This window comes from Apis cerana, linkage group LG8, assembly GCF_029169275.1.
Source record: "Apis cerana isolate GH-2021 linkage group LG8, AcerK_1.0, whole genome shotgun sequence".
Classification (NCBI taxonomy): domain Eukaryota; kingdom Metazoa; phylum Arthropoda; class Insecta; order Hymenoptera; family Apidae; genus Apis; species Apis cerana.
Genome location: NC_083859.1, coordinates 11,338,137 through 11,353,833, shown reverse-complemented (window position 1 = coordinate 11,353,833; position 15,697 = coordinate 11,338,137). Strand labels below are relative to the sequence as shown.

Below are 15,697 nucleotides of genomic sequence, written 5' to 3'. Positions count from 1 at the left end.
AGTAAAACATCGTTATCATATTATTTTCGCATAACATTCAAATAACTAAAATATGACACAAGGTTTCAAAGATGGTTTCACAGGATAACATATGATATTAGTATTGAACAATGGAGATATGTATACGTATAGTTACTTAACATGTATTGAAACGCAGAATTAAAAATCGTTTTATGTTTTGGTAACTAATATAATTTTGTCTCTTTAAAGTATATATTAATTTTATAACCTAATATTAATATAATATATAATTAAAAATTAAGACTGATAGTAATTTTCATTTCAAAAAGTTAAAAATTTAAGTAAAAAATTTTATATCATTGTTTTTATAAGAATTCATTTTAATAGACTTATTTAAATTTATTTATATATTGTTTTTTAAAAATATTCTTATTTAAAAATTAATAAATTTCTATGCATATTTTTAAATACATCTTAACAAATTTATGATTAAAATCTTGATTTATATTATATTAAAAATTTTATAATAGCAAATATAATTACACAAAACTTATTTGGCAATATTAATTGGAAAATTTATAATATATAAAATAACTTATAATATAATGGCAATATTTCCTCCGGATCCAAAATATATTTTTCGTGGTAACATGGATTGTGTAAATTGTATTCTTTTTCAAATAACTTCCAACATAGAACATCTTTATGCAGGTACTGCTAAAGGCAATATCCATGTTTGGGATTTAAATGTAAATAAAACACTTTATATTTTTATTAAGTAATTTTCAAATATCAATATTGTAGAATAAAATAAAATATATAAAAATTTGAATTATGTAAATAATTCAAATAATAATAATATATATATATAATAATATTATATAACATATATAATATAATTTTTTAAATAATTTTATAATATAATTTTTTTTTATTAAAGACAAATAGAGAATTATATCAAATTACATCAAATCAGGATTCTTGTTTAAATTTACAAAATTTAAACAATGATAATTTATTTGTACAACATAAATGTGGTTTATTAAAAATATATAAAAAAACAGAAGCTCAGTGGATCATGCATAAATCAATGAATATAGATTTTTATCATTATTGCAGGTATATATATATATATATATATATGTATGTATATAAAATATGTATATATATATATATATATGTATGTATATAAAATATGTATATATATACATATATATATATACATATGTATGTAAAATCTTTAATAGCTTTATAAAAAACTTACTAAATTTTTTTAGTAGAATTTCTTAAATAAAGTAAATTATACTAAAATTTTTATTATTGATTTTTGTTAATTTAATATGTTCACAACAGGTTTCAAATATTTTCTGATAATGAAATATTTATACCACTTAAAGAATCCACTGTTGGAATTTTATCTTCAATTACTTTTAATATAGAATTGAAATTAAATACTTCAAATTTTCAAAATCTGGGAGAAGTAATGGCTATTAAACCACTGAAAAATGAAAAATTAGTTTTAATTGCTTATGAAGTAGGAAAATTAATCCTATGGGATGTTCGACAAAATAAAATATTAAGTTCTTTAACTGTAGAAACATGTCCAATGGCTTTAGATTTTGATACTACTTTAATGAAAGGAGTTATTGCTGGTCCTTCTGACAATTTACAGGTAAAAATTAAAAATAAATATAAAATGAATATAAAAAATGAATTAATTAAAAATTAGAACTGATATGAATTTACGTATAATGATATAAATTTTTAATTTTTAGATATTTACATTATCAGTTAATCATTTATTAAATAATAAAAATAAGATAACTATAACAAATCCTGGTACTTCTATAATAAGAATTAGACCTGATGCTAAAATTATGGCTGTTGGTGGATGGGATAGTCGAGTTAGAATATTTTCTTGGAAAAGTTTAAAACCATTAGCTGTTTTAAATCAACATAAAGATACTGTACAAGATATTAATTATTCTATACAAGGAATAAAAGTATATGATAACAAATGCATAATGGCTACAGCTGCAAAAGATGGATATATTGCATTATGGGATATTTATAATTAAACTTTATTAATGAAAAACTATTGAATAAATTAAATAATGATTTGTTTAAGTAATTAAAAATTATCTATTAATCTATATAAAATATTATATCTATATAAAAGTTTAATCAAATTATATGAAATAATTTCATACAATATATATAAAATTATATAATATTTTGTTTCATTATATTTCAATTCATGTAAATATTAATTTTTTATTAATAAATTATGTATTTAATATCACATATAAAACATATAATTGAAAAGTTATTAAAACATATAATTATATATATTAATATATATTATATTTGTATATATTAGCTTTTGTTTTTTAATTGAATTCTATTTAAATAAAAATTAAAAATACAAAATTATTAAAATTATAAATTATATTGAATAAACAAAAATTTAAAAAGTAGAATATATATATTTTTTTAATTTTTTTTAAGTAAATGTATAATTTAAAAACTATAAATTATAAAATTTTTTATAATGATAAACAATCATTGAAAATTATTTTAATTTAATAATTTAATTATTTATCATAAACTTGCAACTTATTGATATTTAAGTTATTTATAGAGGTTAATTTTTCGAATGTGTTTATTTTGAATAATCGCTTATATCATTTATCTTAAATTATTATATTTTATTAAAATTTATATATAAATAGATGTAATATAATGATTTATTTTAATTATATTAATATAATTTGATAAAATTCAAATAATATTAATTAGAATTTATAGTATATTCTAAGATATACTATACTAATTTTAATACTAATCTTATAATAATTATTATGTTATACATTTAATTATATTAATGATAATTATTATTTATTTATTTTTGATATATTAAATATTAAGTATTGTTATTTAAATTTTATCTAACATAGCATATTTGTTAATGTTCAACATGTTTATTACACAAATATCAATTATGAATAGAAATTTTTGTTTAAAACAAAATATATCATTACAAATTTTAAAATATTCAAGTGTGATTAGAAAACAAACGCCAGTTGAATATTGTTTGGAATTAGTTAGGTACTTTATAATTTTTGATAACAAGTATATGTGTGGTTATTCTTATATATAATATAAGAATATATAAATTATATATAATATTATTTTTAATATTGTTTCATATATAAAAATTAATAATTAAATAAGTAAAAAAATATTTAATTAATAATTTATGAATATTTAAAAAATTTAGGCTTTTTCTAATAAATAAGTAAAAAATTTTTTAAAAAAGATGTAAATAAAAGAAAATAAATTTTTATTTCACAATATTTTAATATCTTTCAGAAATTATGATTATGAAAATTATTTATGTACATTATTGTTATCACATAAAAATAAAGCAGCTGCATTTGTAATCCGTGCATTTAATGTTGAAATAGCTCAAATAAAAGACCAAGTACATGATTATAAAATAGGAGAAATGAGATTAAAATTTTGGATAGATGCATTAAATAATACATATAAAGGAAATCCTCCAAGAAGTCCTGTTATGTTAGCATTACATACAGTATGATTTTATTTTTTTATTATATCAAATTTTAATATCAATTATAATTCCTTATTTATTAATGATAATTTTAAGAAAAATTTTTACAGATTTTACAGAAATATTCTCTTTCTAAACATTATTTCAAACGTCTCATTGATATAAGACTTGAAAAACTTAAAGATTATTCATTTAATGATATGAGTGCAATAGAAAAATATACAGAATATAATAGTTCTTCTATTTATTATCTTTTATTGCAAGCACATGGTGTGACTAATATTAATGCTGATCATGCTGCGAGTCATATGGGCAAGGCTCATGGCATTGTGAATTTAATTCGATCAGTTCCATATAATGCTAGTAAAAGAGTAAATATGTTGCCACAAGATATATTAATGAAACATAATGTATCTACAGAAGCTGTATTACAAGGTCAATCAAGTAAAGATCTTCAAAATGTAATATATGATATAGCTTCTTATGGAAAACTACATTTAGATGCTGTAAGTATATATTAGAAATAAAATTATAATAAAAATAAATAAATTAAGAAATGAAAAAGAAAAATAATATTTTATCTTTTTATTTTATGTGTATTTTAATATAAAAATTTTTATTCTTTTTAGACAATTTCTCTTAAACGTAAAGTGGAGAAAGAAGCACATTTAATTTTTTTACCAATAATTTGTCTTCAAAAATATTTAAATGAATTGAGAAGAGCAGATTTTAATATCTTTGATGCAAGATTACAGAAAAAGAATCATTTACTTCCTTTATACTTATATTGGAAAAGTTACACATATTAAACTTGACTTATAAATATTTATTATATAAATTTAGTTTTAATTTAAATTATTTCAATTAAAATATTATAAAATATTAAAAATAATAATCACATATATAACAATAAAATTAAATATTATAATCTCATTAATATATAAATTTTTAAAATTGTTATTTTGTGATTTGTTTTTTTGTGATATTTAGTTATTAATTAATTATTAAGATATAGATATGTATAATATAAAAACTTTCAATAAAAGTTAAAATTACTTCATGTTTTATTAAAAGAAATTCAAAAAATTAAAATAATTTAAATAATTTATTTCAATAACTTATTATATATTTTAACATGTTTTATTTATTTAATAATATTGTATGATTTGTTTATAGAAACTAAGTATTTTTTTAGGACTTTTAACTAAAATGTGACTTTACATTTTTTAAACATTACGAAAATAATTTGTATAATTATCACAATCCATTTCTGTAGAATTTAAAGATAAGTCTCCAGTACTACAAGGAATTGTAGGTATATTTGAACCTTGAACTGTGAATCCATGATAATCTTCTTGTTCTGATTCTGTAGAACATGGTAAATTTAAATGGGTAGATACTAATAAATCATTTGTAGATTTTTCTTGTTGTGTATCAAAATCACTTTGTGTATCCAAACTTATAAGACTAGTTTCATCTTCTGCTTTGCTTACATCAAAACTGTCATCACCAATGAAAGATGGAAAATCAAAAGTAGGAGATGGTGTAATACAATCTTCTATTAAAGAAGTTTTTATATCATTTAGTGGTGTAGAATTACTAATTGTAGTAGGACAAACCTGCAATTAATTGTTACATGTAAGTTCTTATAAAGGATTTATCAATTTGAAAAAATTACTTGTGGAATAATTGGAGGTGGTAATTGATAGCTTTCAATATCTTCGCAATCTAAATTAGTAGGTAATCTCTGACTGTGTGTAATTAATAATGGAGTTCTGTCCAAAACTGTCTGTACTTCTGATTTCATTTCTTCTTGAAATTGTAACATTTTTTCTTTTAAACTTAATGTTTCATTCATTATTTCTGTAGTTTTGGCTTTCATTTCATTAAGGAGTGTTATATCTTCACACATTAAGTGTAAACTCTATATATATAAAAAAATAAATTGTATAAAAGATATTGAATTATTCATTCAAGATTATTAAAGGAAAATATAATATATACTTCACATATCATTAAAGCAGATTCCCATGTATTAGCAGGTACACGTTCTCCAGACATATAAGCATTAAAATCTTTTTCATCCATATTCAATGATTCAGCTGTTAAATTTTCAATAAAAGATACTGCACAACACTACAATATTTATTATATTTTTTTAAATATTCTATTTTTTTAAATTAATTAAAATTTTGTATAAAATTTTTATTTCTTTTTTCATTTTTTTCATAAAATAATAATGTTTTAATTAATTATTTTGATATTAATTAAATGTTCCAATAAACATTACCAAATTTGTAAAATAATATCCTCCTTCTCCTGTCATCAATCTGCTTGCATTACAAAATCTAGTAATAAAATTGATGTTACTTTTAAGACGAGCAGGATTAGCTTTTAAAACAATAAAAATTAAGGCAGGAAGAAATTCATCTGCAGATGCAGGTCCACCAACAGATTGTTGTAACATTAAAAATATATTTCGACAACAATAAATAACACAAGAAAGTTTTTCTTGTGGAGCTTTTGCAGAATCCATATTTAATAAATCTATAACAAATTTAAACTATCTTTATATAATTAGTTAATAATTGCTAATTTAATAATATATAATTGGAAAAATTATATATTATTGAATTTTTTAAAAACAAACCTGTTATAGAAGTATAAACAAGTTCTCTAACTTCAGAACTGGTTTCATGTATTCGACATTCCAGATTTTTTCCACTAACCCAATTCAATTGTCTGATTCTGTAACATTATATTTATATATAAATTTGAAATTTCATTTTTAATCTATAAATAAGATAAACCTTTTTTGTATTGCTAAATCTTTTTCTTCATCATTTGTAAAAGGTGGACAAAAGAGAATTCTGTAAAGTAAAGTCATTGTATATCTTTCTACATAATCCAATAATTTTTCTTTGACTTCTGGTGTTATATCTGAAATAATAAATTTAAAATATTTGTTTTATTTAAATTTCTTTAAAAATTCAAATTATTTTATTTAAAATTTATTTTTAAAATACCTGCATATTTGACACTATTTTCTAAACGTTTAGCAAATACTTGATAAAAATTTTGTGTAATCTCTGAAAGTTCTTCTATTCTTTTAATATCTTTATTTTGAAGTATTTCAACAATAAATGAATGCATACATTTCTTAACATCTCTTTCTACTGGTGTTTTAGCAATCATAGCTATTAAGTCACGATTATCTGTTTTTACTTTTTCAAGGTCAGAATTATCTTTTGTTAATTCATAAAGTAATTCCTGATATCCCTGTACTAAAAAAAAAATAAAATTATTAGAATAATAAAGAATATAAAGTATGAAAGTAAATATTTATTGAAAAATATAAATAATAATTTGAAGTATATTTTTTAATATAAATTAAAAACAATTATAAACAAAAATAAATATTATAAGATAAATCTACCTTTTGTAACTGGTTTACGAAAAGATATATTTAATAATTTATACTTTTTTTCTTGTACTTTTTTTTCTTCATATTTTTGATGAGCACTAATTGTATTTTTATTCGAAGAAGCACTGAAATATTTATAATATTATTTATCATTAGTAACAATAATAATATTAATTACTAATCAAAATAATGTAAATAATTAAAATTTATGAATATGTCATTTTCCTTTTATATAAATAAAATATTTTTCATTATATATGAAAATTTTTTTAAATAATTAATTTTTAAAAATAAATATAATATAGTAAGATATATAATATAAGGAATAAATGTAAAAAAAAAATCCAAATATATAATTTTTAATTACTTTTATGTACAAAGATCTTTCATAAAAAAATATAATTATTTTATTTTGAAAAATAATTGAATAGAAAATTAAATCTATATTAAATTATTATAATAACAATTATTATTATAATGTACAATTCTTTAGAAAAATCATTTTTCTCAAATATTTTATATTTACATTTAAAATATATTGAATTAAAAATTTAAAAAATTTTTAATTGTAACTAATTTAATATAAATTGTAATCAATAGACATACAAATCATATCCCTGTCCGTGAATATTACATTCTGTTTGTGATCTTTGCTTTTGTAAATACTCTCTATAACATTTGCTGCAATAACCTTCCCATTCGGCATTTCCATAAAATCCACAACCATTTTTACATTTAAGATCAGCTTCATCAATTCTTAAAGTGGGTGTTTTTGTTGAATACATTTTGACAAAATTTTTAAGTTCTTAAGTTTTTTTGTGTATAATATTGATCTTTAATCAATAGGTTAAGCAAAAAAGACAATAAAGTTAATCACATATTGATGCCTTTTAAACGAATAAATTTTAGAATAAATCAAAGAGAGAAAGTAATGAAAAAAGATAGAGATAAAAATTATGAATCAGCGCCATCTCTAGAGTGCTACAGATAAAACAAAATATGAACAAAGATAACAAATAATAGAGATAGGATAAGAATTACTCTATTTCTGAAAGACATTTTTCTTAAACATAGGATAAAGTAGAAAGTCAAAAACATTTTAAAAGAGATGGCGTTGACAGTTTTTATTCTATCTTTATCTTTTTTTACTATTTGCTTTCCTTATTTCGTTTCATTTGCGGCACTCTAGAAATGAAAATTTTATAATTTTTATTTTATTCTTATTATTTTCACTTTGTTTATATTTGTTCTTAATAAAGTATAATAAAAAAATAAATAAATATATCATAGTATTTATATCATAGTATTCAATATATTCAATAGTATATAATTTAGAATAAATATTATAAGAATGAATATTTAAAAATTATATAATTAATTGTATATTATAAATATAATTGTATATTAAAAAAATTGTATAACATCGATCTCCATCAAAATCATTATAAAATGATTCAATCTTTTTCTCGTTTCTTATATAAAGAGTAAATATATTCATGAGATATTTTTAGAAAATTGATTTTAAAGACCAAAAAAAAAAAACAAAAATCCGTACTAATAAAAAAATCCAACTAATAAAAATATTAATTGAGGTTTATTAAATTTGTTTTTAGATAAAATAAAAACAGAATATATTACTTTATTTAACAGAAATTTAAATTGCTTATCATTTAATAAGTAAATTTGAACTAATATTTTTATATATCAATTTTTGTATTTATTTTGATTTTTAAAATACTTTTTTCAAAAGTATCCCACAATATATTAATGCTTTGTTTAAAATATTTTTTAAAAATTTATTTTATTTTTAATAAAATGTTTATTTTTTTCGAACTTTTTATATAATTATAATTAATCATTATTTATTATTTACGTATTATTTATGAAATTGAGAATTATATAATAATTATAATTTTTAAGACTTAAAATTGAAGAAATAAAATATATTAATTTTCAGCACATATGTTAAAAAATACAAATTTTTACTATTTTATAAAATTGTAATTTATATACATATACTCCATTTTTAAAGGTTACTTTAATATTTTTTTTTGACATATTAAATAATTAGAATTTTTTTTTAGTAAAATCATAGAAAATGTAATTATAAATATAATTTCAAATTTTGCCGCGCTTCTTATTAAGGTTATTGAGAGAAATGTTTTTGCTATTTAAAAAAGAACAAGAGTTTTAGTTTGTTTTCTATATTTAAAAAATAAAGAATTAAATGTTTTCTATATTTTGTTAAAAATTTAAAATATATATGACAAAATGATGCATTGTACAAGAATGTTAACTCTTAAAAAGGTATATTTTTATCTAAAATAATAAAAGATTTTAATTAACCTAGTAATTAAAAATTATTTTTGTATTATTATTAACTTTAATCTTATCTTAAGATAAAGATTATGAATATAAAGATTATAAAAAAGTATAAAGATTATAATGTTTTTATTGATTTTATTTTTTTTATTTATGACAATAATATTATATATTATTTTTATATTTCTGGTGTAATTATTGTAAATTTTCTTATCATTTCTTATTTATAATATCTAATTAAATTCATTTTTCTTTCTAATGCATGGGCATCTAAAATATTTATGATAAAAGATACCTTTGTCGTCTACATTAAAATATATAACAGAATATAAATTTATTAATAATAACGATATATATTTTTTAATAAAACCTCAATTTCGTCATTTTTATAAGAATGTACATATTAAAAATGTATCTAAAAATTTAATTAAACCAATAAGTCCAAGTGGAATATTTAAAAATTTATTACATAGGTTTGATCTTTTCAGGCAGAAATATGTAAGTATAATTATATTATGAATATGTTAAATATATATTAAACATTAATACAAATTTATTTATATTTTATTATATTTTAGTATTTAAGTGGATTAGGCTATTTATTATATGATGACATTCCTAGAAATCTTAATTATTCAATATTTTTTAAAGGTATGTTTTGATTTTAATATTTTATTAATTCGATTTGACATCATTTAATTAGATTTAATAAATTGTTAAATAATTAAATTATTTTTATTTATTAGGTTTTAATATGCCAGATACATTTTTCTCTTGGTTTTTAATCACAGAATTGCATGTTTGGATGTTAATGGTACGTTTTATGGCTGAAGGAGAAAAAGGTAAAGTAGTTGTAAAGAATATTGTCGAAGCCATGTGGCATGATGTTCTTGCAAGAGTAGAACTACTTGGTGTAAGTATCTAAATTATTTATTATCATTGAATTACAATTTATATATATATAAGTATATTTATTTTATATAAAAGTGTTATATTTTAAATTTTATTTTTATTTTATTAATTTTAATTTTTGCTAATCAATTTATTGTGTAAAATATGTTTATTTATTTTTATTAGCCAATTGCTCCAAAAGTGAAAAAGGAACAATTAATGGAATTAACACATCAGTTTAATGCTGCTGTAATTGGTTATGATGAAGGAATTATGTCAGATGATAAAGTATTAGCTAGTGCATTATGGAGAAGATTTTTTTCTTTAGAATGTAATAATCCAGAACATTTAGAAAAACTTTTAATTTATGTTAGAAAACAGGTAATGAAAATATTTTTATTTTCTTACGGCGAATTATATAATTATATAATATTATTTTGCTTTTAGATTAATGAATTTGATAAAATTCCACCTGAAAAAGTTTTCCAAAGATCAATAGTAAAATGGGTAGATTTGTAAATTATCAAGTAAAATTTATTAATATTTCTGAATGAATTTGTAAATTTTAATTAGTTATAATTCATGTGCAACAAATATATTAAATCTATATATCAAAATTTCATCTTTTATTTTAATTATTTATAATTAATAATATAATTAATAATAATTAACTTATTAAAATATTACATAATTTAGTTTCTGAACCCACAATTATATTACACAAATATTGTTTTTTACAATTTAAATCACAATTTTCTTGCAATGAAGGTTCTGCTTGCTTATAAAAATTCCTATAATAATAATAATATAAATAAATTATATAAAATATATATAATTTTATATTTAACATATCATACCTATAATATTTGTTTAATAATGTTTCATTCTTTGCTGCTATAGAGAGCCAATCACTTAAAGATTTGGCAGATAAATCAATAAGGTTATATTCTTTTTTAAAGGAATATGATTTATACCAGATTGGTCTAACATGGATATTTTTATTGGCAAAACTAAGATCATACATCCAATTTTGATAATCAATTACTGCCTGCAAGAAAGAATTAATGTATTCTTACATTAAAATAAATCTATAATCATTTACATAATTATATTTAGTTTAGATTATTTTATTTATCATAAACAAATAAAAAATTAACTTACATAATTACTACAATTCACTATATATATTTTATAATTCGGATTCAATTTTGAATAAGCTGTTATGCTACCACCATTCCAACCAATATGTTTTGGTTTATTATCAGAATTATAAAATATTGCTATTTCATCATTATGAGTATGTCCATTAAATTCAGCTTTAATTAAATGGGAGAATCTATCAATTATTCTTAAGTATTCTCGTTTCCATGTCTTAAAACAACTATTACTATTAAAAGGTATATGGGATAAAATATGAACAAATTCATTATTCTTTTCTGCTTCAGAAAGAATATTTAGAAGCCATTGCAGTTGATTATTAGGATCTTTTGGATTATACCAAAGCCACCTGAATAAATAAATAAACAAATAATTAAAAAGTATATATAAAAAATGAATTACAATCAAAATAAATTATAAAATAAAATTTTGAAATTAATAATTATTTTTAAAAAAATTTTAATTATTTTTTAAAAAATTTATTTTTAATTATTAATTTATATTAATTAATTAATTATATTAATTTTTAAGCAATTATTATTATATTATTATATTATTATATTATTTTATAATTATAAAATCGTATTTATTTCACATACCAATTGTAAGAATAACAAATATTACTATTTAAGGCTATAATTCTAAATCCTTTTTGTGGGATAACAGTATAATATCCTCCTTGAAGTATTGTGGAACGCGTAGATTCTGGTAACCAACCATATCCAATCCATAAATCTGCCATTAATTTATAAAGCCAATTTGTAGTTAAATTGTCTTGTGTTATATTTTTTGGTGCAAATCTATATTTAATTTAAAAAATTATTAATTTGAAAATTTTATATGCAAATGATTCAGTCCAATTATTAAATTATAATTTAATTAATATTAAAAAATATAAAATCAAATGTTTAAAAAAAATATCCAAAAAGATTTTTCAAAAATCAAAAATAAAAAGCATATTGATATCTTTCAATTACAAATATATAATTCACAAAAAATTTATCTTCTAATAAAATCTTCTAATAAAATCAATTTTTCAAAATTAAAATTTCAGTAAACTTACTGATTTAAAGGATGTGGTTCATGATTTCCAAGTACTGGATACATTATAGTATTGTTAAAAAGATTATGAATGTAATCATACATTTTTATAAGATTTTGAATATTTCCTTCCTTTGAAGTCTCCCATACTCCATGGTCTATTATATCACCAGTAAAATATATAAAATCTACATCCTAGAAATAAAATAAATTTCATTTAAATTATGATATAAATCTATATCTTGTAGTACTTGTAATTTGTTAATTACATCTAAATTTATGAACAACATATTCTATATATTAATATAATAATTAAAAAAAATTACCAATACTAAAATTACTAAAATAAAAAAAATGAAATTTTTAAATAAAAATTAATAAATTTTATACATAATTAATGCCTGGAGTTTATTAATCTTTTTTTATTGAATTATTTATAATTCTGGTACCTGATGTGTATCCTTCATGTGATGTAAAGCATCAATAATTGCATGCCATGGAGTATCACAGGATTGATAATCTCCCCAAAATCCAGCAAATGAAGATATATTAGTTTTATTTTGATTTTTTCGGCAGCAAACTGGTTCTCCACAATTTGCATTACCATTTATTTCATAGATATGATCATAATGCAAATCCGTTATTTGTAAAATTTTTATTTGTTCTTGTGTTTCATTTTCAGTAATTGTTATATTAAAATTGTTATTAATATCAATATTCCAATCAAATTTAGAATCATTTAAAGGACAAGATTTGGATTCTAGGACAACACCACAAATTGTATTAGCTGTTAGATTTGGTTTGGAATCTATTATATACAAAATAATAGGCTAAAAATAAAAAATTATGATAATCTATAATTAAAATTAAAATATTTTGATAAATATATTTTGAAAAATAAATAATTAAATATAAAGTTTAATTACCAAATTTGATTCAATGACTCCTTTACATACTCTTTCTGTTTGGATGTTTAAAAGCACACATAAATTAATTACATTGTTTCTTATATCTTCTTCAGACATTCCTTTATGTCGTAAATTTATAAATGTTGTTAAAATTGTTTTACATATTATACATATTTTGGTACTTGAATTAGCTGGAAAAGATCTCCAATCAGAGTTTTGAAGTTCTGTGGGAATCTTTAAAAAATTGATCATATTCTTGAACAATTCTCTTTCATGGTTTAAATTTGTCCATAATTCAATTTCATTTGAAAATGAAATTACATTTACATCTGTTAATAAATAAATTTTTTATTTTATTATTTCAAAGATTATTTTAAATAATCAATATATTAAATAATACATTATATTTATTAAACAATTCAAAAGAAGATAATTATTTTTTAAAAATTCTAACTAACAAAAAAAAAATTAAAATTTATAAATTACAAATTAAATATAATTCTTTAAATAATATTTTATTAATTTATTATTTTATTAAATACAATATATGTTTATTAGAATATTATTCAATTAAAAAATATTATTAGTTTTATTATTATTCGTAATTAATATACAACATATATTTATTAAAAAATGAAAATATTTTTATTTTCTTAAATTTATTTTTATTAATTATAATTTACTTTAAATTAATTATTTTATTTCACCTTCTATGTTTAAAGCGGAACTATTAATAATTAAAATTAATAAACTCAAAATTAATTGTTGGAACATGTTTTTCCACTTCAATTTAATTCAATACTACATTTAATTTAATGTTTTCAGTCATTTTCCCTTTTTTTTATCTTGTTTGATTATTTTTTTTACTGATAAATGATGCAATATTTTTTTGAGATGATTGATATTCCATGATTTCAAAAATAACATTCAATTAAGAAATATAATAAAAATTTAAATAATCTTATATACTAGATCTAAAGTTTTACATCTAATTACATCTAAAGTTTTAATATTTAAACAAATAATATATATATTATGTATTATCAAATTGCTAGAAATTCTATAAAATTAAATTCTTAAAAATTAAGAAATCTATAAATATAGAATAATTTCTTCCGTTTAAAATAATATTTTCGAATAAATCAATATTGAAAATTAATAAAGCTACTAATATTTATACCATTATATAATATATAATAAAATTAATCTATTTTTTATTTATTTAATCTATTTTTTATTTTATTTTTTATTTAATATATATAATTTTTTATTAAAAGATTAAAAGTTATTCTGTTCATCTTTTTTCGTATATTAAATACGATCGCCTTAATAATTTAATATATTTTAAAAATTTGCGATATTCTTTTCTTATAAAATTATTTGTTTTAATTTTTTTTGATTTTTTTTTTACACATTATTTTACATTTTTCACGAGCATTAATATAAAAAATTTTTGAAAATTGACATTTTGATTGTTGATTTATTGACAAGTTAAAAACATTTGAAGTTGATTTATTGACAAGTTAAAAAATTAATATAAAAAAATTATTTTATTAAATTTATTTTATTATATTAAATTTCTTAATTAAATTTACATTTAATTAATTTTAAAATACCAATATTAATGATAAAAAATTTTTTACCAACTATATATCGATGATATTAATAATTTTTTATTTCCAAAGAAAAATATCGATACATTATAATATGTCGAAAATAAAGAAATAATTTCGCGTGCTAAAACGAAATTTGTTTAAAAAAGAAATAATGAGAACAAATTTTTATAATGAATAGATAACAATACCGGAATATCATATTGGAATATTAAAAATTATTTTTAAAAAATTTAAAATTTAGATAAAAAAAATAAGAAAAACATTAGCTCTTTTAGATTAAGAGATTGTAAAACAAATAAAAAAAAATTCAATTATTAATATTAAGGAAATTAGAGAAATTTAAAAATAAAATATATAAATATAATAAAATATTTATTTATAAAAATTTAGTAAGTCTAAATTTAGGATACTTATCAATAAATTAATAAACTTTACAATAAACAAAAGTTAAAATTTATTAATGTTTTGATGTTAATTTAGAGACTAATTTTGACGTTAAATGTTTTAAAGAATATTATATTATATGCAATTTTATTTAAATATAACATAATTTTTAATTCTTTGTGTTTTTTTCTAATTTAGATTGAAAAATGCTTCGTTTTATTATTTTTTATAATAATAAAAAAAATTTATATAAAGTATTATTATCATTAAAAAAATTTAAAGCATTATTATTATTATTATTATTAAATATTAAATACATATATTTTTATTTAATTTTTTTTATTTTTATTACTTTTATTTAATTTATTTATTATTTTTTAAAATGTATCTTAATTGAAAAAAGACAAGTATATGATGT

At 18.2% G+C, this 15,697-nt stretch overlaps 5 protein-coding genes across 6 annotated transcripts; 3 read left to right on the top strand and 2 right to left on the bottom strand.

Moving 5' to 3' along the window:
• The first annotated feature begins 530 nt into the window (after positions 1-530).
• Positions 531-2,272, top strand: LOC108000039 (guanine nucleotide-binding protein subunit beta-like protein 1). Of its 2 annotated transcripts, none has more exons than XM_062078972.1 (4): positions 531-672; positions 902-1,080; positions 1,315-1,633; positions 1,737-2,272. In XM_062078972.1, exons 1-4 carry the CDS (start codon positions 667-669, stop codon positions 2,037-2,039), a joined length of 807 nt encoding a protein of 268 aa, XP_061934956.1. In that variant the 5' UTR covers positions 531-666; the 3' UTR covers positions 2,040-2,272. The 2 variants fall into 2 exon arrangements, with proteins under 2 accessions (XP_061934956.1, XP_061934955.1); XM_062078971.1 differs by having other exon boundaries at positions 567-710.
• A 307-nt stretch (positions 2,273-2,579) lies between these two features.
• LOC108000040 (NADH dehydrogenase (ubiquinone) complex I, assembly factor 6) lies at positions 2,580-4,590 on the top strand. The gene is made up of 4 exons (XM_062078973.1): positions 2,580-3,069; positions 3,334-3,556; positions 3,646-4,041; positions 4,165-4,590. Exons 1-4 carry the CDS (start codon positions 2,930-2,932, stop codon positions 4,342-4,344), a joined length of 939 nt encoding a protein of 312 aa, XP_061934957.1. The 5' UTR covers positions 2,580-2,929; the 3' UTR covers positions 4,345-4,590.
• A 31-nt stretch (positions 4,591-4,621) lies between these two features.
• LOC107999948 (rab5 GDP/GTP exchange factor) lies at positions 4,622-8,055 on the bottom strand. The gene is made up of 9 exons (XM_017060019.3): positions 7,566-8,055; positions 6,972-7,084; positions 6,562-6,819; positions 6,346-6,475; positions 6,186-6,283; positions 5,826-6,082; positions 5,540-5,671; positions 5,214-5,459; positions 4,622-5,154 (listed from the first exon to the last, which is right to left on the bottom strand). Exons 1-9 carry the CDS (start codon positions 7,742-7,744, stop codon positions 4,762-4,764), a joined length of 1,806 nt encoding a protein of 601 aa, XP_016915508.1. The 5' UTR covers positions 7,745-8,055; the 3' UTR covers positions 4,622-4,761.
• Positions 8,056-8,984: 929 nt separating this feature from the next.
• On the top strand, positions 8,985-10,789 carry LOC107999950 (ubiquinol-cytochrome-c reductase complex assembly factor 1). The gene is made up of 6 exons (XM_017060021.3): positions 8,985-9,266; positions 9,573-9,779; positions 9,860-9,932; positions 10,028-10,194; positions 10,359-10,553; positions 10,620-10,789. The coding sequence occupies exons 1-6, from the start codon at positions 9,231-9,233 to the stop codon at positions 10,689-10,691; spliced, it is 750 nt and encodes a 249-aa protein (XP_016915510.1). The 5' UTR covers positions 8,985-9,230; the 3' UTR covers positions 10,692-10,789.
• LOC107999949 (sphingomyelin phosphodiesterase 1-like) lies at positions 10,778-14,141 on the bottom strand. The gene is made up of 8 exons (XM_017060020.3): positions 13,987-14,141; positions 13,298-13,608; positions 12,821-13,201; positions 12,394-12,566; positions 11,930-12,130; positions 11,334-11,679; positions 11,030-11,220; positions 10,778-10,963 (listed from the first exon to the last, which is right to left on the bottom strand). The coding sequence occupies exons 1-8, from the start codon at positions 14,051-14,053 to the stop codon at positions 10,840-10,842; spliced, it is 1,794 nt and encodes a 597-aa protein (XP_016915509.1). The 5' UTR covers positions 14,054-14,141; the 3' UTR covers positions 10,778-10,839.
• Positions 14,142-15,697: the final 1,556 nt, after the last annotated feature.